We start from the raw sequence: 24,256 nt of genomic DNA, 5'->3' as shown, positions 1-24,256 counted from the left end.
ACTTCTCTGAGCCTCGCTTACCTCATCTTTAAAGTGAGGGATTAAAACTGGGACTGAGTCCAGCCCGACTAGCTTATACGTTCCCTCAGGACTTAATGCACCGCCTGGTACAAAGTAAGTACTTAGTTAATACCATAAATAAAATGGGGAGAAGTCCTCCGACTCTTTCAACCAGGTCCTGCTGCTTCTCTACAGCAATACTACATGGCAGGAAATGGAGGAAAATCATTAAACCATTGTAAATAAAAGTAACCACTTTGGACTGCTTCATTCCACACACTTGTTTACGGTGATAACAGATACATTGTTAGGAAAAGTTAAACCCATGCAGTTATAATATCTGCTTTCAGATTTCAAGATGACAAATATTCTTCATTATGGCTCTGGTAATAATAAAAGTACTAAATGACATCCTCAAACATGAACACGTCCAGTCCAGATTTGACCTATGTCGAGAATCATTTTTTTTCCTTTTTCTAATGAGGGGCAGTAATAGGATTTGTGATTAGGAGGAACTGATGTGGCACTGGACAGAATCAAGAGCAACAATAATTCAGTGTTATCTAAAGCTGCTAAAAATATGCTGGGGTCTGTTATCGTCGTTATTTTGGGAAAATGAAGTTTACCCATTTGAAGAGTACTCACGCTCAGAGAACAAAACGGGCTGTAAAATCAGTCAGTCAATGAATGGTACTTGTTGAGCGCTTTTTGTGTGCAGAGCACTTGGACTAAGTGCTTGGGAGAGTGCGGTACAACATGTTCCCTGCTCAAAAGGCACTTACAATCTAATGGGGGAACAGACATTAAAATAAAGTGCAGATTTGTACATAAAGTCCTCATGGGGCTTATGGGGAGGTAAATATAAAGTGCTTAAAGAGTACAAATTCAAGTGAAAGGGTGATGCAGAAGGGAGAGGGAATAGGGGAAATGAGGGCTGAGTCAAAGAAGGCCTCTGGGAGGAGATGTAATTTTAATAAAGGCTCCCCACAGCACTTAGGTACATATCTGTAATTTATTAATTTATATTAATGTCTGCCTCCCCTCTAGACTCTAATTTCAGTGTAGGCAGGGAACATGTCTACCAACTGTAATAATAATAAAAATAATAATAATGATGGCATTTATTAAGCACTTACTATGTGCAAAGCACTGTTCTAAGTGCTGGGGAGGTTACAAGGTGATCAGGTTGTCCCACATGGGGTTCACAGTCTTAATCCCCATTTTACAGATGAGGCAACTGAGGCACAGAGAAGTTAAGTGATTTGCCCAAAGTCCCCCAGCTGACAATTGGCGGAGCCGGGATTTGAACCCATGACCTCTGACTCCAAAGCCCGGGCCCTTTCCACTGAGCCACGCTGCTTCTCTTAGCCACGCTGCTTCTCTTACTGTACTACATTGTTCTCTCCCAAGCACTTAGTACAGTGCTCAGCACATAGTAAGCACTGAATAAATACAATTGTTTGGTTAATTCGAAGGTGAGGAGAGTGGTGGGCTTTTGCACATGAAGGAAGTGGGAGTTTCAGGGCAGAGGGAGGTTGTGTGCAAGGGGTCAGCGGCGAGATAGGTGAGATGGAAGTACAGTGAGTAGGTTGGTGTTAGAGGAGCGAAGTGAGTATATTGAGTAGGATGAAATCAGCAAGGTTAGATAGGAGGGGGCAAGGTGATTTAGGGCTTCAAAGTTTCCATTTGATGCGGAGGTGGATGGGCAACCACTGGTGGTTCTTGAGGAGTGGGGAAACATGGACTGAATTTTTTTTTTAGAAAAATAAGCTGGGCAGCAGAGTGCAGTGTGGACTGGGATGGGAAATCAATCAATCAATCAGTCGTATTTATTGAGCGCTTACTGTGTGCAGAGCACTGTACTAAGTGCTAGGGAAGTACAAGTTGGCAACATATAGAGACAGTCCCTACCCAACAGTGGGCTCACAGTCTAGAAGGGGGAGACAGAGAACAAAACCAAACATATTAACAAAATAAAATAAATAGAATAGATATGTACAAGTAAAATAAATAAATAAATAGAGTAATAAATATGTACAAACATATATACATATGTTGTGGGGAAGGGAATGAGGTAAGACGGGGGATGGAGGGGGGGCGAGGGGGAGAGGAAGGAGGGGGCTCAGTCTGGGCAGGCCTCCTGGAGGAGGGGAGCTCTCAGTAGGGCCTTGAAGGGAGGAAGAGAGCGAGCTTGGCGGATGGGCAGAGGGAGGGCATTCCAGGCCCGGGGGTCGATGGCGGGACAGGCGAGAATGAGGTACGGTGAGGAGATTAGCGGCAGAGGAGCGGAGGGTGCGGGCTGGGCTGGAGAAGGAGAGAAGGGAGGGGAGGTAGGAGGCGGCGAGGGGACGGACAGCCTGGAAGCCCAGGGTGAGGAGTTTCTGCCTGATGCGCAGATTGATTGGTAGCCACTGGAGATTTTTGAGGAGGGGAGTAATATGCCCAGAGCGTTTCTGGACAAAGAAAGACAGGAGGCAGGGAGGTCAGTGAGGAGGCTGATGCAATAGTCAAGGTGGGGTACGATAAATGCTTGGATCAGCATAGTAGGAGTTTGGGTGGAGAGGGAGGGGTAAATGTTGTGCAGATCGAACCAACAGATTTGGTTGAAGATTTAGTTGGATGAGAGAGGTGAGTCCAAGGATAATGCCAAGTTTATATTCATTCATTCAGTCATATTTATTGAGCGCTTACTATGTGCAGAGCACTGTGCAAAGCGCTTGGGAAGTACAAATTGGCAACATATAAAGACCCAGCAACAGGCTCACAGTCTAGAAGGGGGAAGGAGGAAGTGGGGACGAGGTTGTGAGACAGGAAGGATGGTAGTGCTATCTTACAGGGCGGGAAGCTAAGGAGTTGTGTTTTAGGCATGCCAAGTTTTGATATGTTGGGGGGACATCTGAAGACATGAGGCAGTGCGAGCCTGTTGAGAAGGAGAGACTTCAGGGCTGGAGAGGTAGATTTGGGAATCATCCATGTAGAGATGGAAGCTGAAGCCATGGGAGGGATTCCCACAGTTAGAAGCAGCGTGGCTCCGTGGAAAGAGCACGGACTTTGGAGTCAGAGGTCATGGGTTCAAATCCCGGCTCCGCCAACTGTCAGCTGTGTGACTTTGGGCAAGTCACTTAACTTCTCTGTGCCTCAGTTACCTCATCTGTAAAATGGGGATTAAAACTGTGAGCCCCCCATGGGACAACCTGATCACCTTGTAACCTCCCCAGCGCTTAGAACAGTGCTTTGCACATAGTAAGCGCTTAACAAATACCATCATCATTATTATTATTCATTCAATCGTATTTATTGATTGATATTTTTTATTAGAGAGTGGGAAGCAGAGGAGGAGCCCGTGAAAGAGACGGAAAAGAAGTGGTCAGGGAGATAGGAGGAGAACTAGGAGAGGACAGGGTCAGTGAAGCCCAAGTTAGATTATGTGTCAAGGAGGGAGGGGGTGGTCGACACTGTCGAAGGCAGGTGAGAGTTCGAGGAGGATTACGATGGAGTGGAGGCTGTTGGATTTGGCAAGAAGGAGATCATTGGTGACCTTAGAGAGGGCGGTTTCCATGGACTGAAGGGAGTGGAAGCCAGATTGGAGGGCGTCAAGGAGAGACTTAGAGGAGAGGAAGTGGAGGCCGTGGGTGTAGACAACTCACTCAAGGAGTTCCAAAAGGAATGGAAGGAGGGAGATGGGGCGATAACTGGAGGGAGCCTTGGGGTCAAGGGAAGGGTTTTTTTTAGGATAGGGGAGACATGTACTTCCCAAGCACTTAGTACAGTGCTCTGCACACAGTAAGCACTCAATAAATACGATTGATGATGATGATGAGCATGTTTGAAAGCAGTGGGGAAGAAGTCAATGGAAAGGGATCAGTTGAAGATGGCAGTCAGGGACGGATAAAGGGAAGGGACTGGTGTTTGAGGTGTGGAGGGATGAGATCAGAGGCCCAGGTGGAGGGGGTAGATCTGCTGCCACTTTCAAGATCTGCCTCTTAAGATTATTCCAAGACCCAGTTAAACTATTAATAATCTAAATATTTTTGGTAGGTTTGTGGTTTGCAGCACTTTTTTTTAAAATGGCATTTATTAAGCGCTTACTATGTGCAAAGCACTGTTCTAAGCGCTGGGGAGGTTACAGGGTGATCAGGTTGTCCCGCGGGGGGCTCACAGTCTTAATCCCCATTTTACAGATGAGGTAACTGAAGCACAGAGAAGTTAAGTGACTTGCCCAAGGCCACACAGCTGACAATTGGCGGAGGTGGGATTTGAACCCATGACCTCTGGCTCCAAAGCCCGGGCTCTTTCCACTGAGCCACGCTGCTTCACTTGGCACTATTAATGTGACAGTAAGCCACCGCTGTTGGAACCTGGAAAGAAGAAAACATAGAAAGGGAGACGTTATTGAAACGTTGTATTCCCATTATGATCCTGTGGTTCTGTAGCAAGGTAAAGCTTTTCATTGAGCTTTCGATGATATTTCGCTCAATTAACATACTAGATATAGTTCAAATAATTGTATGGAAGAGGGTGTCGGTTGCTAAGTGAAGGATAATGTATTTTTTTTTTTCTGAAATAGTCAATGAAAGAAAACCAGACTACTATTTTCAAAGGCATAGCTAATTGAAGGCCGACTCTTTTTCTTTTGGAATGCCCTGGTGCTAATCTACCGATTAGATTGGCTCCCCGTTTCGTCATTCTCCTTGGAGAATTTTCTGTCATTATTCTAGAAACAGCGCTGGTATATATCAGTTTCTGTACTGGAAAGGTTAATTTGGGAAGTCAAGTAGTGGTTCTGGACCGTGCGGTGGGTTATAGACGTCAAGCTGCCCCTTTCCCGCCTCCCTACCCCGGCCTCCGCTACCCACCGGAGAAGAAAGGCCCATTACTTTTCCGTAAGCTTTCCTTGGCGTCTCAGGGCCGAGGTCCGGTTACTGCTTTTTCGCCCTTTCGCCCCCTGAATTCTGATCATACTTCACATGAAGGTTAGCCTTTTAAAACAGAAACTTCCATAATATTTTTAGCAATGAAAAGCAGCCCCAAGAAAGGTTCACTGAAGGGACACTTAGGGAACGCGGAATCTAGTTCATTCCAAGCTCAGCTATCCACCCAGCGTACACTTCCCCTTAAGATGGGCAGGCTGCCTTTAGTATTGCTAAATACACGCTTGGAAGCACGGAGAGCTGTTTAACTGTGGTATAGGAGCTATTACCACCATCATCATTATTATCATCGCTGCAGTCTGGCAGAATTGCAGATTATACGTTAAAACAGCCGAATAACTGCTGGAAAAACCCATAATGTAGTTCACGTCATCTCCCTAGAGAAAGAGGTAAGGGGAAGCACCTAATTATGTGATTGGCAAGATGCAGTTTTCCAGACAAGTGCCCCAGGTCATGGTTAACATCTCTGGAGGTTTTGGCAGATGATGAGAAGGTATCTCGCTTCAGTGAGTTGAGGAAATTTAGTCATTCTTTCGCCTAAAGGATTAAAGGATGATGCAAGTGTTCCAGAAAAGTGACTGTGGTGCCCCAAGCAGAAAATCTATTTTCTCTCTTTGGTTTATTTTATCATTCTTAGAGCGGAAGCAAAAGTTTTATCTTTCCTCGCATAACCAGGCTTGATGTCAAGGTCATGTTATTAGCTGGGGACTCGGCTGGTGGCTTTAAGGAACTCTGTTATCTTCCCATCCTGCTTCAGTTGCAAACTCCATCAGCTCTTTTGCAAACCAGAAGTGAGAGCACTACACGTTGCAAGAATTGTGAAGCTCTTAGCAAACAGAAAATATTATCTTAGTATTCCTAATATAATAGAAAACATTTCAGAGATATTTTGAAATGTTGACTCATTGCGTTGGCAGATTCTCATTCTGGGAAATTTCCCTCCCAGTTAAGAAGACTGTGTCGAGGTTCATCGGTTTTCTTGTTTGTTTTTTTTTTTTTGCTTCAGAAACAGATTGGGCACCCATAGTTTTCATGGTTTGCAATTTAATATGATTGTAAAATGAATGCATGAATCAATCAATCAATCGTATTTATTGAGTGCTTACTGCGTGCAGAGCACTGTACTAAGCGCTTGGGAAGTCCAAGTTGGCAACATATAGAGATGGCCCCTACCCAACAGTGGGCTCACAGTCTAGAAGGGGGAGACAGAGAACAAAACAAAACATATTAACAAAATAAAATAAATAGAATAGATGTGTACAAGTAAAATACATAAATATTTGTTGTATCCTTGGTGCCCGTGGCCAAAATCCCCATTTAATGGGATTTACAGAAGAACAAAAGCAACAAGCTCATTAATTTGGCCACAGTTGGAAACTGGTACCAGCCTCGCCGTATTTTAATGCTTTGAATTCTTGTTTTCTTGTCTATAAATTGAGATATCAGCCTTATTTGGCAAAGAGCTTTTTGATAGAGGAAGACCAGCTTTGTCCTCTGAAATTTCTCCTTCCACCTGGCTGGGCATTTTTTTTTTTTATCATTTTTGACCTAAACGTAAGTTTGCACCGAACATCAGGTGACCCGTATTTGTTGGGAACACAGTAAGGATGGAAAAATACAAAATATAGATGAAAGCATAGTTATAGCGGTGCTCGCCGCACAGTGAGTACTTAAGAAATACGGCAATTATTGTATAATGGTGTGTTAGCCCTCTTTCAGCGGGGAGCCTAGGGCCGTTGCCTCACTACTGCCTTCCTCCCCCAGTCCTTTGGTTCTGCGGTGGCTTCTTGTCACCCTGAGCCGTCGGGAAAAGTGGGGCAGAGTGAAATCATCCAGAGAGTGGTCCTCACTGCTCCCCCGCCTCCCTCCACTCCCCCAGTCCTCCAACTGAAGGATCTAACAGTTACAATAACAGTTACACCCTAGAGAAACACACTAAACATATTTGATTTATTTTATTTGGTTAATATATTTTGTTTTTCTTTCTGTCTCCCCCTTCTAGACTGTCTAGAATCATTACCCTATTTTATTTGTACATATTTATTCGATTTATTTTATTTGGTTAACATGTTTTGTTTTGTTCTCTGTCTCCCCCTTCTAGACTGCCTAGAATCATTACTCTATTTTATTTGTACATATTCGATTTATTTTATTTGGTTAATATGTTTTGTTTTTGTTCTCTGTCTCCCCCTTCTAGACTGTCTAAAATCATGACTGTTTATTTTATTTGTACACATTTATTGGATTTATTGTATTTGGTTAATATGTTTTGTTTTGTTCTCTGTCTCCCCCTTCTAGACCATCTAAAATCATGACTCTATTTATTTTATTTGTACATATTTATTCGATTTATTTTATTTGGTTAATATGTTTTGTTTTGTTTTCTGTCTCCCCCTTCTAGACTGTCTAGAATCATTACTCTATTTATTTTATTTGTACATATTTATTCGATTTATTTTGTTTGGTTAATATGTTTTGTTTTCTGTCTCCCCCTTCTAGACTGTCTAGAATCATGACTCTGTTTATTTTATTTGTACATATTTATTCGATTTATTTTATTTGGTTAATATATTTTGTTTTGCTTTCTGTCTCCCCCTTCTAGACTGTCTAGAATCATTACTCTATTTTATTTGTACATATTTATTCGATTTATTTTATTTGGTTAATATGTTTTGTTTTGTTCTCTGTCTCCCCCTTCTAGACTGTCTAGAATCATTACTCCATTTTATTTGTACATATTTATTCGATTTATTTTATTTGGTTAATATGTTTTGTTATGTTTTCTGTCTCCCCCTTCTAGACTGTCTAGAATCATTACTCTATTTTATTTGTACATATTTATTCGATTTATTTTGTTTGGTTAATATATTTTGTTTTGTTTTCTGTCTCCCCCTTCTAGACCGTCTAGAATCATGACTCTATTTCATTTGTACATATTTATTCGATTTATTTTATTTGGCTAATATGTTTTGTTTTGTTCTCTGTCTCCCCCTTCTAGACAGTCTAGAATCATTACTCTAATTTATTTGTTCATATTTATTCTATTTATTTTATTTTCTTAATATGTTTTGTTTTGTTCTCTGTCTCCCCCTTCTAGACCGTCTAGAATCATGACTCTATTTGTACATATTTATTCGATATATTTTATTTGGTTAACATGTTTTGTTTTGTTCTCTGTCTCCCCCTTCTAGACAGTCTAGAATCATTACTCTTATTAAATTTATTTGTTCATATTTATTCTATTTATTTTATTTTGTTAATGTGTTTTGTTTTGATCTCTGTCTCCCCCTTCTAGACTGTGAGCCCACTGTTGGGTAGGGCAAGTCACTTCACTATATGTTGCCAACTTGTACTTCCCAAGCGCTTAGTACAGTGCTGTGCACACAGTAAGCGCTCAATAAATACGAATGAATGAATGAATGAATGAACTAAATTTCCTTATGGCTGTCAGGCAAGGAAGGGGGTTGGGGATGCATGTATGGATTATCTGTAAGGATTATAGGTTAAGTATTCCAGATGGGCCTGAGTTCATTTACTTTGGATCAGCCAGTCACTCAATGAGTGGCATTTATTGCGCACTTACGATCTTTGCATCTTCCTCTGATGTGCTCATTAAAAGTGGGAGTGTAGGAATGAATAATTAATGTAGCAGAAAAGTGCAACAGAGTGAACGCTGTAAATTATTCAAGTAATACTGGTTTTTTTTCCCAGCATTGTTTGTGTGGATTCATTTTTTCAGCCTCTTATAATAATAATAGTTATGCACTTGTTAAGCGCCTTGTAAGCCAAGCTCTGTGCTAAGCACTAGGGTAGGTGCACGTTAATCAGGTTGGACGCAGTCTCTGTCCCATGAAGAGTTCACGGTCTAGGAGGGAGTAGGATTTAATCCTCATTTTTACAGATGGGGTATCTGAGGCGCAGAGAAGTAAAGCACTTATCAATCAATCAATCGTATTTATTGAGCGCTTACTATGTGCAGAGCACTGTACTAAGTACACTTATTATTACATAAGGTGTACAGAGAAGCGGTGTGGCCTAGTGGAAAGAGCCCATCATCATCATCATCATCATCATCAATCGTATTTATTGAGCGCTTACTATGTGCAGAGCACTGTACTAAGCGCTTGGGAAGTACAAATTGGCAACATATAGAGACAGTCCCTACCCACCAGTGGGCTCACAGTCTAAAAGGGGCCCATTCCCAGGCCTGGGAATCAGAGGACTTGGGTTCTAATATCAGCTCTGCTACTTGCCTGCTAGGTGATTTTGGGCAAGACATAAAGCTTCTCAGTGTCTCAGTTTCCTCATCTGTAAATGGGGATTTTTTTTTTCCTAATTTTTCTGGTCCAGGGGTTTGCTTTCTGGAAGCCCACATTTTGCTGTTGCCTGTGTGCTGACCACTTACCGGGCACGTAACTCTTTCCCAAATTGCAGTGGTCATAGTTTCCTGAAGAAAAAAGGCTGTCCATCCAACTCTCGGCTTATTTTCTTGATTTTTCTATAACCGCCATCCAGGAAACGGTTAGTTGGGAATTACGCGCAGTCTTCTCTCCGGAAGAGCTGCAGCAAGAGAGCCCGAAATGGCAGTCGAGGAGTTTGGATTCCTATCCCAGCTCCACCCCAGATACACAAGGCCCCTGTGGGGAGATGGGGGAGGAAGGGAATCAATCAATCAATCAATTGTATTTATTGAGCGCTTACTGTGTGCAGAGCACTGTACTAAGCGCTTGGGAAGTCCAAGTTGGCAACATATAGAGACAGTCCCGACCCAACAGTGGGCTCACAGTCGTCACATGGCTTCCAGCAACTTAATCCATCTGGAGAAGGAAGCAAATTCCTCAGAGATTTCCAGACAGGAGGAGGTCTAAACAGAGACCTTTTTTTGTTTTTGCTTTCGGTTGATTTTTTTTTTTTTTTTTTTGCCGTTGATTTTTATCCCTTAGGATTATTTTGGTGAAACAATCAATCAATCAATCAATCGTATTTATTGAGCGCTTACTATGTGCAGAGCACTGTCCTAAGCGCTTGGGAAGTACAAATTGGCAACACATAGAGACAGTCCCTACCCAACAGTGGGCTCACAGTCTAAAAGGGGGAGACAGAGAACAGAACCAAACATATCAACAAAATAAAATAAATGGGATAGAAATGTACAAGTAAAATAAATAAATAAATAAATAGAGTAATAAATATGTACAACCATATATACACATATACAGGTGCTGTGGGGAAGGGAAGGAGGTAAGACGGGGGGATGGAGAGGGGGACGAGGGGGAGAGGAAAGAAGGGGCTCAGTCTGGGAAGGCCTCCTGGAGGAGGTGAGCTCTCAGCAGGGCCTTGAAGGGAGGAAGAGAATGAAACAATGTTGCCATCTAACAATATTTGACCTGTGGCCCCAAGACGGGATCAGCCTGTTAACTTTTCCCCAGTTACCTTCCTGCCAGAGGTTCTCTGGTTAGGAGGTTAAGGAGCAGGGAATCTTGTCAATCAATAGCAGTTATTAAGTGCTTCCTGTGTGCCGAGCACTGTACTAGGCACTCCAGAAAGTCTGTTCCCCTGTCAGTGGTTCTTCTGGAACTGGACAGAAGAATAGTTACTTAATAAAGAAGATGCCGTTCAGTTTATCGGTTGTATTTACTGAGTTCCTTTCCGGGTGGACAAATGGTGCAGCGACTTGCTTGACTTGCATTTCCCAAGCGTGTAGCAGAATGCACTGCAGGCTGTGGGGGTGCAGTAAATATAAATACAACACTAGCGGAGCATCCTCGAGGGGCAGGGCTGGCACCGGTCACCCACACTGATCATCGTCATCATCAATCGTATTTATTGAGCGCTTACCGTGTGCAGAGCACTGTACTAAGCGCTTGGGAAGTACAAAGTGGCAACATATAGAGACAGTCCCTACCCAACAGTGGGCTCACAGTCTAAAAGGGGGAGGCAGAGAACAAAACCAAACATACTTACAAAATAAAATAAATAGAATAGATATGTACAAGTAAAATAAATAAATAAATAAATAGATATTTAAATAGATATTTAGATCACCCCACTGATGAGGTGGGGTGGAGGTCTCCTGGAAGACCCAAGGAGTGAAGTGGTCCTCTTTAGTCTGGCCCTTGTTTTCTTCCCAGTCCCCCGACTCCCACCGATTCATTCAGTTATTCATTCAGTCGTATTTATTATTATTATTTATAATAATTTATAAATATAAAGTATAATTTATAATTATAATTATTATATCATTAATAATATTATTAATAACAATAATGATAATGGCATTTGTTAAGCACTTACTATGTACAGACCGCTCTTCTAAGCGCTGGGGGGTGGGGGGAAGACAAGGTGATCAGGTGAATCACAGTCTTAATCCCCATTTTCCAGATGAAGGAACTGAGGCACAGAGAAGTGACTTGTCCAAAGTCACACAGCTTATTGAGTACTTACTGTGTGTAGGGCACTGTACTAAGCACAGTTCAGCAATAAAGAGAGACAATCCCTGCCCACATCAGGCTTACAGTCTAGAGGTCACCGATGCCATTCGGTGCCTGGTTGCTCTCATTTCCGCCACATTCATTACGCTTGAGATGGGGCCCCAGAAACCAGACCACTGCTCCGTCCTGCCACTACAGGAGCTTTGACTCCCCAGCTCCCGAGGCTAAAGTTTCTGAATTCAGTTAAGGGCCGGCTTTCTGGGGGCTTTGGGCCACGGTCGGCCCCAAGGCTTCAGTCCCCAAGGAGGCGGCAGGGACGGACACTTCCAAGGCCGTCCGGCTTGCGTTACCCTTGCAGTGGCAATGGCTCACGGGCCTCTTTACCTCGTCTGGGGCTCGCAAGCCCCTCGCCGGCCCAATTATTCACTATTCCCGTACTGGCCCTGAATCTTAGAATAAGGGCAAAGTCTCCCTCCATCTTCCTCCCCTCCCCGACAGGGAGTTGCCAAGAAGGAGCCAGGAGCAAGGGGGCATTTAAGAAGCAAACAGAGAGGGCAGTGAGGAAGCGGGAAGTACCACTGGACTTTGAGTTTAGCCTAAGTGAATTCACAGCTTCCCGAGGCGCTACCACCCCAGGCGATGGTGTCTTCCCCCTCTTTGGTCCTCCCTTCCTGTGAGATCGTCGCCTCCTTGCCACGTCTCATATCTAAAGCAGCCACTAATCTACAGGAGACGTGCGCTTGGCCAGATTTCAGGGAGAGGGAGAGATGCCCTTTTACTCAGCCTTTCGCCGAACATGGCCATCGCCGCGTGTTAGTGGGAGCCTCATGTAATCTGCCACGGAGGAGCAGGCCACGAGGCCGTGAGCCGGAGGTAGGGGACTTTGTGGGAGGGGAGGATGGCCGCAGGAACGACTTGGTGGGGCTCTTGGACTGAGCTTTCCAAACCTGCCCAGCGACGAACATGCAGGTTCCTCTCCCTCCCCAACCTACTCTTGAATGTCTGTCACCTGGGTCTTCCTGTGCGTGTGTTAGTCCCCAAAACTGGTTGGAGAAGGATCAGGCCCGTTGAGATTCTGGGTCTGCGGGTGCCCCAGAGTGTTTCTCGAATGAGTACAGCGGGGAAAGCCAGCGTGGGGTTGGAGGAGGTCAGCCGGCGTCCCCTCCTCGAGGTGGGAGGCGGTCTGCCTCAGGGACGAACCGGTGGCATGTCACTATTCTGAGCAAGGAGTCCCATCTGTGAGGCCCTGGGTGGCGTGGGGGTTGGAGGAAGGGCACGTGTCCCCTTTGGTTGGCTGGCCTGGAGCACTTTACGTGTGTCTTGAGTGATGAGAGAGAGTGGAGAGTGCTGAGCACATAGTAAGTACCAGATAAGTACCTTTGATTGATTGACAGGAGACAGTGAAGGGCTGAAGGGGAAGCAGGCAGCTGGCCCGGGGAGGGGGTACAGGGAGCAGGTCAGAGAGGGAACGGAGCATAAATTCATCCCCCCGAGGCTTGCACCTCGAGTGGATTTTTTCTCTGCTTTAGGTGATAAAGTGGCTGAAGTCACTTTTCTAGCTGCCCTTAGCTGTATCCCCCTGCTTCCTCCTGGGCTGAGGTATGTTATGTTGCCAACTTGTACTTCCCAAGCGCTTAGTACAATGCTCTGCACACAGCGCTCAATACGATTGATGATGAGGTAGCAGTGAGAACAGTCGGCTGTCTCTCATCTCCATCCCCTGCCCCCCTGTTTATACTCCAGTAATTTAATGATCTTCAGCCCAGGGTCAGGATCCATCGGCCCCTGGCTGGGTCGTCCGGTTGAACCGGTCTTCTGGCCGAATTGGTCTTGAAACGAGGGTGGTGACCACAAGTGCCTGCCCTGGGTGTGCGCCCGGGCTGACTGGAGGCTGACCCTGGCATCGGAGGACGGTGGGCATCTGGCCCGGGCCCCTGAGGGGCGAGAGGCGAGTTTGGACTTAGGTTTTGGGGTCAGGGGTTGAAGGGCCGAGCTTCCCTGCCCCGCTCCAACGAGGAGGGTGGGAACGGCCCCAGCACAGGCACGGAGGGTGGCAGGGACTGGGGCGGGAAGTGGCTGCCCGCTGGGGTCGGAGCTGAGGAAGAAACCAAACAGGGCTCCAGGGACTCGGGGATGCACGGCTTGGGGGGCAAGGGGGTGAGGAGGGAGAGGGAGGAGGGGAATTCGGGCAGAGGGAATTGTTAGCTTTCAGGACCAACTGCCAGGGCAAATGCCAGCAGCGGGAGGAGGCCTTCGAATGCGGCCGGACTGAGGCAACCACGCCTGGAGGCGTCCAGGAAAACATGTGCGCCGTGAATGTGGAGGATGTGATCTAGAGAATAATAATAATAATAATAATGTTGGCATTTGTTAAGCGCTTACGATGTGCAAAGCACTGTTCTAAGCGCTGGGGGGGATACAAAGTGATCAGGTTGTCCCATGTGGGGTTCACAGTCTTAATCCCCATTTTACAGATGAGGGAACTGAGGCTCAGAGAAGTTAAGTGACTTGCCCAAGGTCACGCAGCAGACATGGGGCGGAGCCGGGATCCGAACCCATGACCTCCGACTCCAAAGCCCGGGCTCTTTCCACTGAACCACGCTGCAGCTTGGCCTAGCGTGGCTTGGGAACCAGAAGGACCCGGGTTCCAATCCTGACCCTGGCACTCGTCTGCTGTGTGACTTTTGGCAAGTCACTTCCCTTTTCCGTGCCTCAGTTCCCTCGTCTGTAAAACGGGGATTAAGACTTTGAGCCTCAAGTGGGACAGGGACTCGGTCCAAGCTGATGAGCTTGTACCTACCCCAACATTTAGAATAGTGCTTGACGCTTTTAGACTGTGAGCCCACTGTTGGGTGGGGACTGTCTCTATATGTTGCCAACTTGTACTTCCCAAGCACTTAGTACAGTGCTCTGCACACAGTAAGCGCTCAATAAATATGACTGATTGATTGACACATAGTAAACTTAAAATATGCCATCATATCATATAAGACTGGTAGTTTCTGAAAGAGATTTTCTTAAAATACAAGTCAGCTTGTAAAAATCTAGCCTTGGTTTGGGCACCACTCCTTTAAATGGAATCACAATTTTCTAGTATTTTTGATCGAGGATTAAGGTGTGGTCTATAGCCGTGCAGTGCTTCAGTTTAAGGTATTAAATTAAGGTATTGCGGCTTAAGGCACAGATGAATCTGGGTTAGAATTTAATCTACAGTGATACAGAGCTTGTTTATCTAGAGTTGGCACACGGTGCGTTAAAGGGGAGGCCCAAGCTTTATCCTAACCCATCCCGGATGGGAAAGTTTCGGCGTGACCTAAGGAGGAGGGGACACTAGATCAATCAATCAATCAATCAATCATATTTATTGAGCGCTTACTATGAGCAGAGCACTGTACTAAGCGCTTGGGAAGTGCAAATTGGCAACATATAGAGACAGTCCCTACCCAACATTGGGCTCACAGTCTAAAAGGGGGAGACAGAGGACAAAACCAAACATACTAACAAAATAAAATAAATATAATAGCTATGTACAAGTAAAATAAATAGAGTAATAAATATGTACAAACATATATACATATGTACAGGTGCTGTGGGGAAGGGAAGGAGGTAAGATGGGGGGGATGGAGAGGGGGACGACAGGGAGAGGAAGGAAGGGGCTCAGTCTGGGAAGGCCTCCTGGAGGAGGTGAGCTCTCAGTAGGGCCTTGAAGGGAGGAAGAGAGCTAGCTTGGCGGATGGGCAGAGGGAGGGCATTCCAGGCCCGGGGGATGACGTGGGCCGGGGGTCGATGGCGGGACAGGTGAGAACGAGGTACGGTGAGGAGATTAGCGGTGGAGGAGCGGAGGGTGCGGGCTGGGCTGGAGAAGGAGAGAAGGGAGGTGAGGTAGGAGGGGGCGAGGGGATGGACAGCCTTGAAGCCCAGGGTGAGGAGTTTCTGCCTAAATTAGACAGTTCTGACAGCAGGAAATCAGCATCGTCTAATCTCACGTTTGTGCCTTCCTGTGACCCAGCATTGAAAAGCCACTGATAATTGAATTTCCTTGGCCTTTACTGTTGCCAGGCCTAAGTTCCGTTTCTCTGCCCCGATGTAAAGAAAGGAAGCGGGCTGTTGTTTACCACACGTTTTCAGCGTGAAAAAGTAGACAGGGATTTCATACAGCAGTGAAGGGAAAAAAGCAAGAGGAATGGATTGAAGATTTGTGTGTGTGTGTATGCCTTATTTAACGGGTGATCTTTTCTTTTAAGCACAAGCACAGAGAATGTGGAAAACGGCCTTGGACAAGAAAGGCCCTGGGTAGGTAGCTAGGCCAGGCCCCGTTCCGCCTCTGTCTGTCGGTCTTAGTCGACTCCTTAGTGTCTCGGCCGGACTGTGGTTCAAGGGCCCGAGTCCACAAAAAGGCATTTAACCATCGTTTATTAGCGTCCCATTCCAAACACATTCCTAAGGTAGCCCTGGGTTATTGTACTCTAGAATGGACTTTTTATTCCCTAAATCACGTTGAGCAAGGGGAAATCTTTGTTTCCTTTTTAGGCAAAGGCTAAAGTGGTGAATATTTGCAGGATCTTGATGCCTGGATTGGTTGCCCCGAGGGTGGACTTGGCTAGTTTTTCGGGTCCTGAGAGAGGGAATCGTGTAGTAACTAGAAGTCATCCTGCAGCTCAGGAATTCGGGAGGATTGGGTGACTGGAGCACGTCAAGGCTGAAGGCAAAGTTACACACGCACACGTGATCCCTTTCCCTCAGGGAGCTTACAATCTAGCGTGGAAGGTGAACTCAGAAATAAACTCATTCTGTTTACTCGCTGAAAGACTCCTTTAACCAGTTCTACCCATTAGGGCAGCCCAGGCCACGCTCCCCCCGGGACCTTGGCAAAAGTCAGTGCCCCCTGCATGCCCCCAACTCCAACTTGCTCAGGGATTCAGGCCTCAGAGTGTGCACTCACTGCTGCAGGTGGAGGGCTGCTCTTTTTAACCCCCTCCCCAGGGACAGTCCCTGGCATGTGCCCTGGATCATTTTAGAATAGACTAAATACAGCTAGAGCAGAGCACCTGAGGTGATCACAGCAAGGTAAAAGCCTCCTTATGAGAATAAGCTGAAAAAATTAGTTAGGACTCTCCAGTCTGGTAAGGGGCAGGATTTAAAATGGACAGGATCATGACGGGTGTGCACAGGGCCAGCTTGGAATTGTTGTTCACAAAATATCTCTCCAGATCCAGGGGCATTCACTCATTCAGTCGTATTAATCAATCAATCGTATTGAGCGCTTACTGTGCGCAGAGCACTGTACTAAGCACTTGGGAAGTCCAAGTTGGCAACATATAGAGACAGTCCCTACCCAACAGTGGGCTCACAGTCTAGAAGGGGGAGACAGAGAACAAAACCAAACATACTAACAAAATAAATAGAATAGATATGTACAAGTAAAATAAATAGAGTAATAAATATGTACAAACATATATACATATGTACAGGTGCTTTGGGGAAGGGAAGGAGGTAAGATGGGGGGATGGAGAGGGGGATGGGGGGGGAGGAAGGAAGGGGCTTTATTGAGCGCTTACTGTGCTTAAGCGCTTACTTATTTTATTTTATAAATAAAATACATTTTATTTATTGAGCGCTTACTGCGTTCAGAGCACTGTACTACGCGCTAGGGAAGTACAAGTCGGCCCCCGTTGAAGCTTGAGACTGCCCAGTTCAAAACAAACTGGGAGCCACTTCTTGGCCCCCTGGTCGTAAGCTTATAGGAGAATATAAGCAGGCTGAAGATAACAGTAGGTTCAGGGCGGGGTTTGGATGAATTAATGAACAGTCTATAATGGGTCACTAGGAAGAAACCTAGGGATGTGGAAGGCCTGGAGTTACATGAAGATGGATGTCAAGGAGGGCAGCTGTCATAAGCTTCCTCCGGGTATTCTTTTCCCACTTTTGGAGATCAAATATTGGGCCTGATGAAGCATTAGTCTGCCCCAGTCACACTGCTGCGTATGTTCTCCTGGGATCTAGTTCCTCACTGCCCCACATCCACCTGCTGAAGGCTGACTCCTCTAAATTACGGGACTCCATGGCAGAATCTGCAAGCTCCCCCCCCACTGAAACTTTGATATAATAATAATAATAATAATAATTGGCATTTGTTAAGCGCTTACTATGTGCAAAGCACCGTTCTAAGCGCTGATAATAATAATATTAATAATAGCATTTATTAAGCGCTTACTATGTGCACAGCACCGTTCTAAGCGCTGGGGAGATTACAAGGTGATCAGGTTGTCCCACGGGGGGCTCCCAGTCTTAATCCCCATGAGGTAACTGAGGCCTAGAGAAGTGAAGTGACTTGCCCAAAGTCACCCAGCTGCCAATCGGCGGAGCCGGGGTTTGAACCCATGACCTCCGACTCCAAAGCCCGGGCTCTTTCCAATGAGCCACGCTGCTTCTCTGTGACATTTTGCTTGGGTGAGACTTTGTATTTTATATTGATGGCTTAGACCACACCTTTTTATCTTGTGGCCCTGGGTTGACATTAACCTTTAGGTTCCATATTACTTTTCCTTGAGCGCGGCCGATTGTGCTCGCACACGACCCTTGTGACGTCTGACTGTGAGCTCTTTAAAGGCAGAAGTCATGTGTGCTAATTCCGGTGGACTCTCCCAAGTGTTTAGTAGGGTGCTTTGCACTCATTAGGCACCCAACTACAGTTTACTGACATCATCGTGGTTCTGTTTGGCTGGTGCCAAAGAATTGGCTTGGAACGAGTTGATTTTTTTTTTCTCTTGTGGGCAAATGGGCCGTATGAGGTACTTGCCTTCTCAGGGAACTGATGGGTCTCAGTGATGGTCAGAGCTCAGGGAGGCCCAGGGTGCGGCTGCCTGGCTCCGCTGTTCTGTTTCGTTGCCTCTGGCAACCCTCTCTAAACAGCCTTGCCATGGATGTGTATAAAACCCAGGGCTCAACTCGGAGGGGAAGGTTGGGTGTGTTCTGTTAGCTTGACGATCGGGGTGAGTACCAGGGGATTGCTGACTTTCTTTCCTCGCTCTTTCCTCCTGAGCTGCAGATTTTTGCTAGTGCGTTCGCTTGAGAAAGAGAGAGTTTTAGTTCCCCAGCTTTCTTTGGTCTGAGAGAACACGTTACCGGGTCCCAGTCTGGAGACGGACGGGTGCCGATTTTGGTTTAAAAACCTTCTCAGCAAGCCCCGCGTGTTTATAGGGGGTGGGCCCTGGTTGGATTAGGATTCAGTTCTTCATTGCAGGGGCGGGCGGGGGTGGTGGTGGGGAGTTTGTGTGTGTGTGTGTGTGTACAGGGAGGTGGGCGGCAACTGTGGGAGAATGGGAATCTGGTGGGGGTGTGTGTGGGGGGTGGGGGTGTGTGTGGGGGTGCCTGTACGTGCTGGTGTCGGTGGGAGTCGGGGGCAGTGGATGGTTAAATTTTTGGCCCCGGGAGTGGGGCAGGGACAGAGAGTGACATCCATGGGAAGAGAAGAAAAACTGGGGACTATCCTTAGAGTTGACAGCCTGCATTTTAAGGTTTTAAAAAGCTTCTTTTAGATTATGTATGGAAAATCGATTTTTTAAAACCCAGGAAAAAAATCCCACACATTTCTAGCCGTTCTGCCTATGGATGCCATTATGCACCTTTGCCTTTGTTCTGTTCGGATGTCCTGTTAAGCCCCGCTGCCCTCTTCTCGCACCCCCAACATATGCCCAAGTACCCAGGGAAAGCCCAGAGTGCTGGTACTTCACAGTCACAGTTGGGGTTTTCTTGGCCTTTGTAACTGCCCGGCCCTTCGCCGTAGAAGACCTTCTGAGCCCGAGTCCTGGGATTTGAGTTCATACTGTGTCTGACCTGATTCTCATGCACCGATCCCAGCTCTTAGCACGGTGCCTGGCACTGTAAGCACTCAACAGATACCACCGTGATTATTATTTAGTGTTTCTGTAGCTCCTTCCCTCTGTGGCGTGCCGAGGTGTCCCGGTAAAGAACTGCGAGGCCCTGGGGGTTGCCGTTGTGAAGGCCTCGGACGGCATTCCAGAATTCTGGAATTGAGCGTTCTGCCATTTCTCCCCCTCACCTTTCCAGGGCCCAGGACCTACAAGGTGGGCACCATGTCCGGGAAGTTTGACTGCCACTACTGCCGGGATGCGCTGCAGGGAAAGAAGTACGTGGAGAAGGAGGGCCGCCACTGCTGCATCAAGTGCTTTGATAAGTTCTGTGCCAATACCTGCGTAGAGTGCCGCAAGCCCATTGGCGCCGATGCCAAGGTAAGAAAGGGAACGAGAACGCGAATAAGCCTTGGATTTATAAAGCTCATTTATTCCCCCAGTATATCCTGGGGGAGAAGAAAGATGCAGGCTTATGACCCACTTTACAGACGCGAAGGCTGAGGCTTTGATTGAATTGGGGAGTCAAGCCTGGTCGTATTTATCAAGCGCTTACTGCGTGCAGAGCACTGTGCTAACCTTTTAGGAGAGTACAATATTACAGATTTCCTGCCTACAATAATAGTGATGGCATTTGTTAAGCGCTTACTATGTGCAAAGCACTGTTCTAAGTGCTGGCTTACAGTCTAGAGGGGGTGGTAGACATTAATATAATAAATTATGAATAATGCACATGAGTGCTGTGGGGCTCAGGGCATCGTGGTGAATAAAGTGTACAAATCTAAGTGCAAGGGCCGCACAGAAGCAAGCCGAATTAAATGGATGATTACGTTTTATTTTTGCAAATTTGGAATTTAGCTTTTAAAATAAAAAAAAAATTCCACCCAAGAGTTCCCTGCAAAGGGAGCCAGGCCTGCTTATGGGAGGTGGAGGGTAAGAACCAGAGGGATGGGGCAGCAGTTGAGGCTCCCAGACTGGATTCTTGGGGTGGGGCAGTGCCCAGTAGGTGCCCCATTCTCTGCCCCTCTCTGGGGGCTGCTTCAATTCACTCCAAGTGTGAAGGGGAGAGAAGATAGGAGACAAATTGGTGGGAGGGGGGAAGGAGAGACGATGGCACTGTTGCAGGGGGAAGACAGGAGACAGCTCAGAAACCAGGGGCTCAGTACAACCAGGCCCAAGGGGTGGCACTCAATGCCCGGTGGATTCGGAGACGAGCGACTGCAGAAGGCTTGGCCGTGGGGGCCTTAGAGAAGGTGGCCGACTGTTCCAGTTTCGGCTGCTCCTGAGAAAATCCGGGCAAATAATACACGATAAATACTGGCCCGGCCCAGTCCTTCCAAGGGCGTCTGGACCCCGGCAGATGCCACGGCAACCACTAGATAAGTTCTCTACTCCCTACCCTCAGCTCTCATTTAGTGGTGCTTGCCGAGTTTCACCCAGAATTAGTTGCAATTCAAGGATGGGTGGGGAGGAGGACCCAGTTTCTCAGAAAATGGAAGCTCGGTAAATAGGGATCGAGCACTTACTGTGCATACCTTGTAACCTCCCCAGCGCTTAGAACAGTGCTTTGCACATAGTAAGCGCTTAACAAATGCCTTCATTATGATTATTATTATTTGCAATCTAAGGAGAAAGGACGGCTGCAACTGCAATAGTAAAGGAATGAACGAGTGACTGAACAAATGGAATATAAGGCTAGAGGAGTTGGATACAGAATGGTCAAGGTGGATATGGCAGTGCGATAACCGGGGACAATGAAATTCACCAATTAAATGGAAGTCGCGTTTTCCAGAGTACTCCTGCCGATGGGCAGGGCTGGGAACACATTTCGGCCGACATCTGTTTATCGTTGAGTGGGTGTTTTTCCCATACTTCACGGAATGCTGCGTAATCGAAATCCAGAGTTAAAATCAACTGTTAGATCTGTTGTCACCCCTCGTTTTTCTGAAGGCTGTGGGTGAGCAGCAATATTTCCAGAATTCGTGGAGTTGGCAGGGGCCCTACGAGGTCAGCTGGTGAAGGGCGCTGCCACCCTGCTGGGGGAAATCAACCAGCCAGGGCAGGTGGGAGGTGGTTTAGCGTTTTGTAAAGTGGGAAGTACCCTCCACCTCTTAGTGTGTATTTACACATTCCTGGATTGTCGGGATGTTCTAGTTTATGTTCAAGAAAAATCCCTCCCGTTTTCCCTCTGGTCAGTATTTTCTCCGGAAACCTCTTCTGCTCCTTGCTTCTGTTAGCCTTCTCTCAACTCGACTAAACCCCAATTCCTTGAGCCCTTCCTCCTGGAGATAGCAGCGTGGCTCAGTGGAAAGAGCCCGGGCTTTGGAGCCATAGGTCATGGGTTCAAATCCCGGCTCCGCCAATTGTCAGCTGGGTGACTTTGGGCAAGTCACTTCACTTCTCTGGGCCTCAGCGACCTCATCTGTAAAATGGGGATTAAGACTGTGAGCCCTCCGTGGGACAACCTTGTAACCTTCCCAGCGCTTAGAACAGTGCTTTGCACATAGTAAGCGCCTAGTAAATGCCATTAAAAAAAAAAAAATCTGTTTTTCCAACTCTTCCCGTTTGCTGAATTTGAAGCCTCATGTTCTTTCCCGTCACTTCCGCTTGTGGAAGTGCTCAAGAAAGTGTGACTGAGGTGCAGAGCAGCAGGGAAAAGGAGAATCCGAAGGCCTGACTCCCTTCTTTTCCCTCTTTCACAGGAGCTGCATTACAAAAACCGCTACTGGCATGACACCTGTTTCCGCTGTGCCAAATGCTACCACCCCCTGGCCAATGAGACCTTTATGGCCAAAGAGAACAAGATTTTTTGCAGCAAGTGCACCACACGTGAGGACTCTCCTAGATGCAAAGGCTGCTTCAAGCAGATTGTTGCAGGTACAGCTGCTCATGTTCCACCCCGGGGAAGGGCGGGCGGAGGGGTAGGAGGCAGGGGGAGCGGCAGCTGCCGTCATCATCATCAACATCAATCGTATTTATTGAGCGCTTACTGTGTGCAGAGCACTGTACTAAGCGCTTGGGAAGTCCAAGTTGGCAATCGGAACCCCTTGTTGGCTGGGAACTATCGCACCCTAAGAAAGAGACGTACAAAGGGAGGCACGTACAGATTTGGGACAGAGAAATAACGGGGAAGGAGGGGAGAGCGCGAGGAGACACAGGTACAGAAAGGAAATGAGATGGAGGAGGCAGAGCTACATCATCATCATCATCAATCGTATTTATAGAGCGCTTACTATGTGCAGAGCACTGTACTAAGCGCTTGGGAAGTACAAATTGGCAACATATAGAGACAGTCCCTGCCCAACAGTGGGCTCACAGTCTAAAAGCTACAATTAGAAGCAGAAAGACAGACAGGCACAGAGTATACAGAGACAAAAACTTGTCGAGACGGAGAAAGTAAGACAGACTGAGAGACTCATCCAGAGAAGGAGGAAGACTGAACCACAAAGAGACTTGAGATTGAGGCACACAGAGAATCAGCCAAACAGAAGACATGGAGAGAGACAGAGAAATGGAAAGCGATGGAGACAGAGTGAGACCAAGATAGAAAGATGGGAGAGACAGGAAAACAGAACTAGACCCAGGAGATGGAGACGCTGAAATTGAGACCGACAGATACAAGAGTAAGACAGAATCCAGTTAGGACTGAGACAAGAAGAGCCAGACACACGGAGTTAGAGAGAGCCAGACAGAAGAGTGACACATGAGAGAGACAGTGATAGAGGGAGAGACAGAAGGAGACAGGGGTGCGGAGACAGATATGGACATGAGCCAGGCAGAGAGAGAGACACAATTAGACTGAGATTGAGACAGAAACACAGATTGAGTGAGCCACACAGAAAGAGACATGGGAAGACAGGCACGGACCCAAGGGAGTGAGAGACGGTGAGGTGGAGTTGGAGATGTAGAGACACAGACACTGATGGAGAGACCACAGAGACAGAGAGGCACACAGAGACACACTGAGAATGAGATAGAGGCATACACAGAGCCATAAGGGGAAATAGGGATGGACAGAAAGAGGGAGACAGAGTCAGACTGAGACAGAAGGAAAGACAAGGGGAAATGGAGACAGACTGAGACACTGATACAGAAAGGCAGACATACAGAGCCAAAAGACAGACACGCACCCAGAGTCACAGAGAGGGAGAGACAGAAAGTGAGACGGCTGGATCAAAGCGAGAAGATTTAAGATGAAGATAGAAAGGAAGAGACAGGCGCAAAGAGAGAGAGCTAGAGAAACAAAGGGAGAAATGAGATGGATAGACAGAGACAAAGGGAGTGGGAGGTGGACAGAGATACACAAGAAAGTGATGCTGAAATTTAGAAACAATTGAGTGAAACAGAAAAAAAATTAATCAGATTGAGGCTGAGATTAGGACAGAGCATTAGATTGATAGGGAGACAGACACAGGGAGACAGTGAGATATATAGTCAGTCATATTTATTGAGCACTTTACTGTGTGCAGAGCACTGTACTGTTTGGGAGATTACAGTATAGCAATAGAGACACACATTCCCTCCCCATATACGCACAGACAGAGATTAAGAGTGAGACACGCACACAAGAGGGAGAAAGAAAGGTTGTGGAGACAAGTAGAAAAACAGAAACAGAGCGAGACAGGCATATACAGAAAAAGAGACACTGATGGGAAGGATTGCTGTTGTAGGCAATGTGTGCAACAAGGAATCCATCAGTGATAGTTATTGAGCACTTACTGTGTACTAAGCATATGGGAAGCTACAGTAAAACAATTGGGAGACACAGTCCCTGCCCTTAAGGAGCTGACAGTCTAGCATTCTGGCTAGCAACTCCAAACACGTGCAGGAGGTTGGGGAGTAAAGTGTAAGAGATATGAGTGGCTACTGTAGATTTTTTCCTAATATTCCATGAAAAGAAAACTGCTGCAGCCAGAACCCAGAGTTATGGACACTGCCCCACTGGACAGTAACTAAAGTGCCAAAGGATCTACTTCTTTGCCAGTCACTTTCTCTAGTTGTCAGACTCTTCCCCCTTCCCCAC

At 46.6% G+C, this 24,256-nt stretch overlaps 1 protein-coding gene across 4 annotated transcripts in view; it reads left to right on the top strand.

The window, feature by feature from the left end:
- The window catches only part of FHL1 (four and a half LIM domains 1), an 85,314-nt gene that overhangs the window by 56,096 nt on the left and 4,962 nt on the right, over nt 1-24,256 (top strand). For 3 of the 4 annotated variants that reach the window (XM_038748170.1, XM_038748172.1, XM_038748169.1), the window contains 2 exons: nt 19,433-19,614; nt 21,936-22,110. In XM_038748170.1, coding sequence (XP_038604098.1) covers nt 19,459-19,614; nt 21,936-22,110 — 331 coding nt within the window. In that variant the 5' untranslated portion in view covers nt 19,433-19,458. Of the gene's footprint in view, nt 1-18,315; nt 18,355-19,432; nt 19,615-21,935; nt 22,111-24,256 lie in introns of those variants that run through there. The other variant, XM_038748171.1, reaches the window with a different exon arrangement.

Source organism: Tachyglossus aculeatus, chromosome 6 (assembly GCF_015852505.1).
Source record: "Tachyglossus aculeatus isolate mTacAcu1 chromosome 6, mTacAcu1.pri, whole genome shotgun sequence".
Taxonomy (NCBI): domain Eukaryota; kingdom Metazoa; phylum Chordata; class Mammalia; order Monotremata; family Tachyglossidae; genus Tachyglossus; species Tachyglossus aculeatus.
Note: the sequence above shows the minus strand (reverse complement) of the source record. Positions and strands in the feature narration are given on the sequence as shown.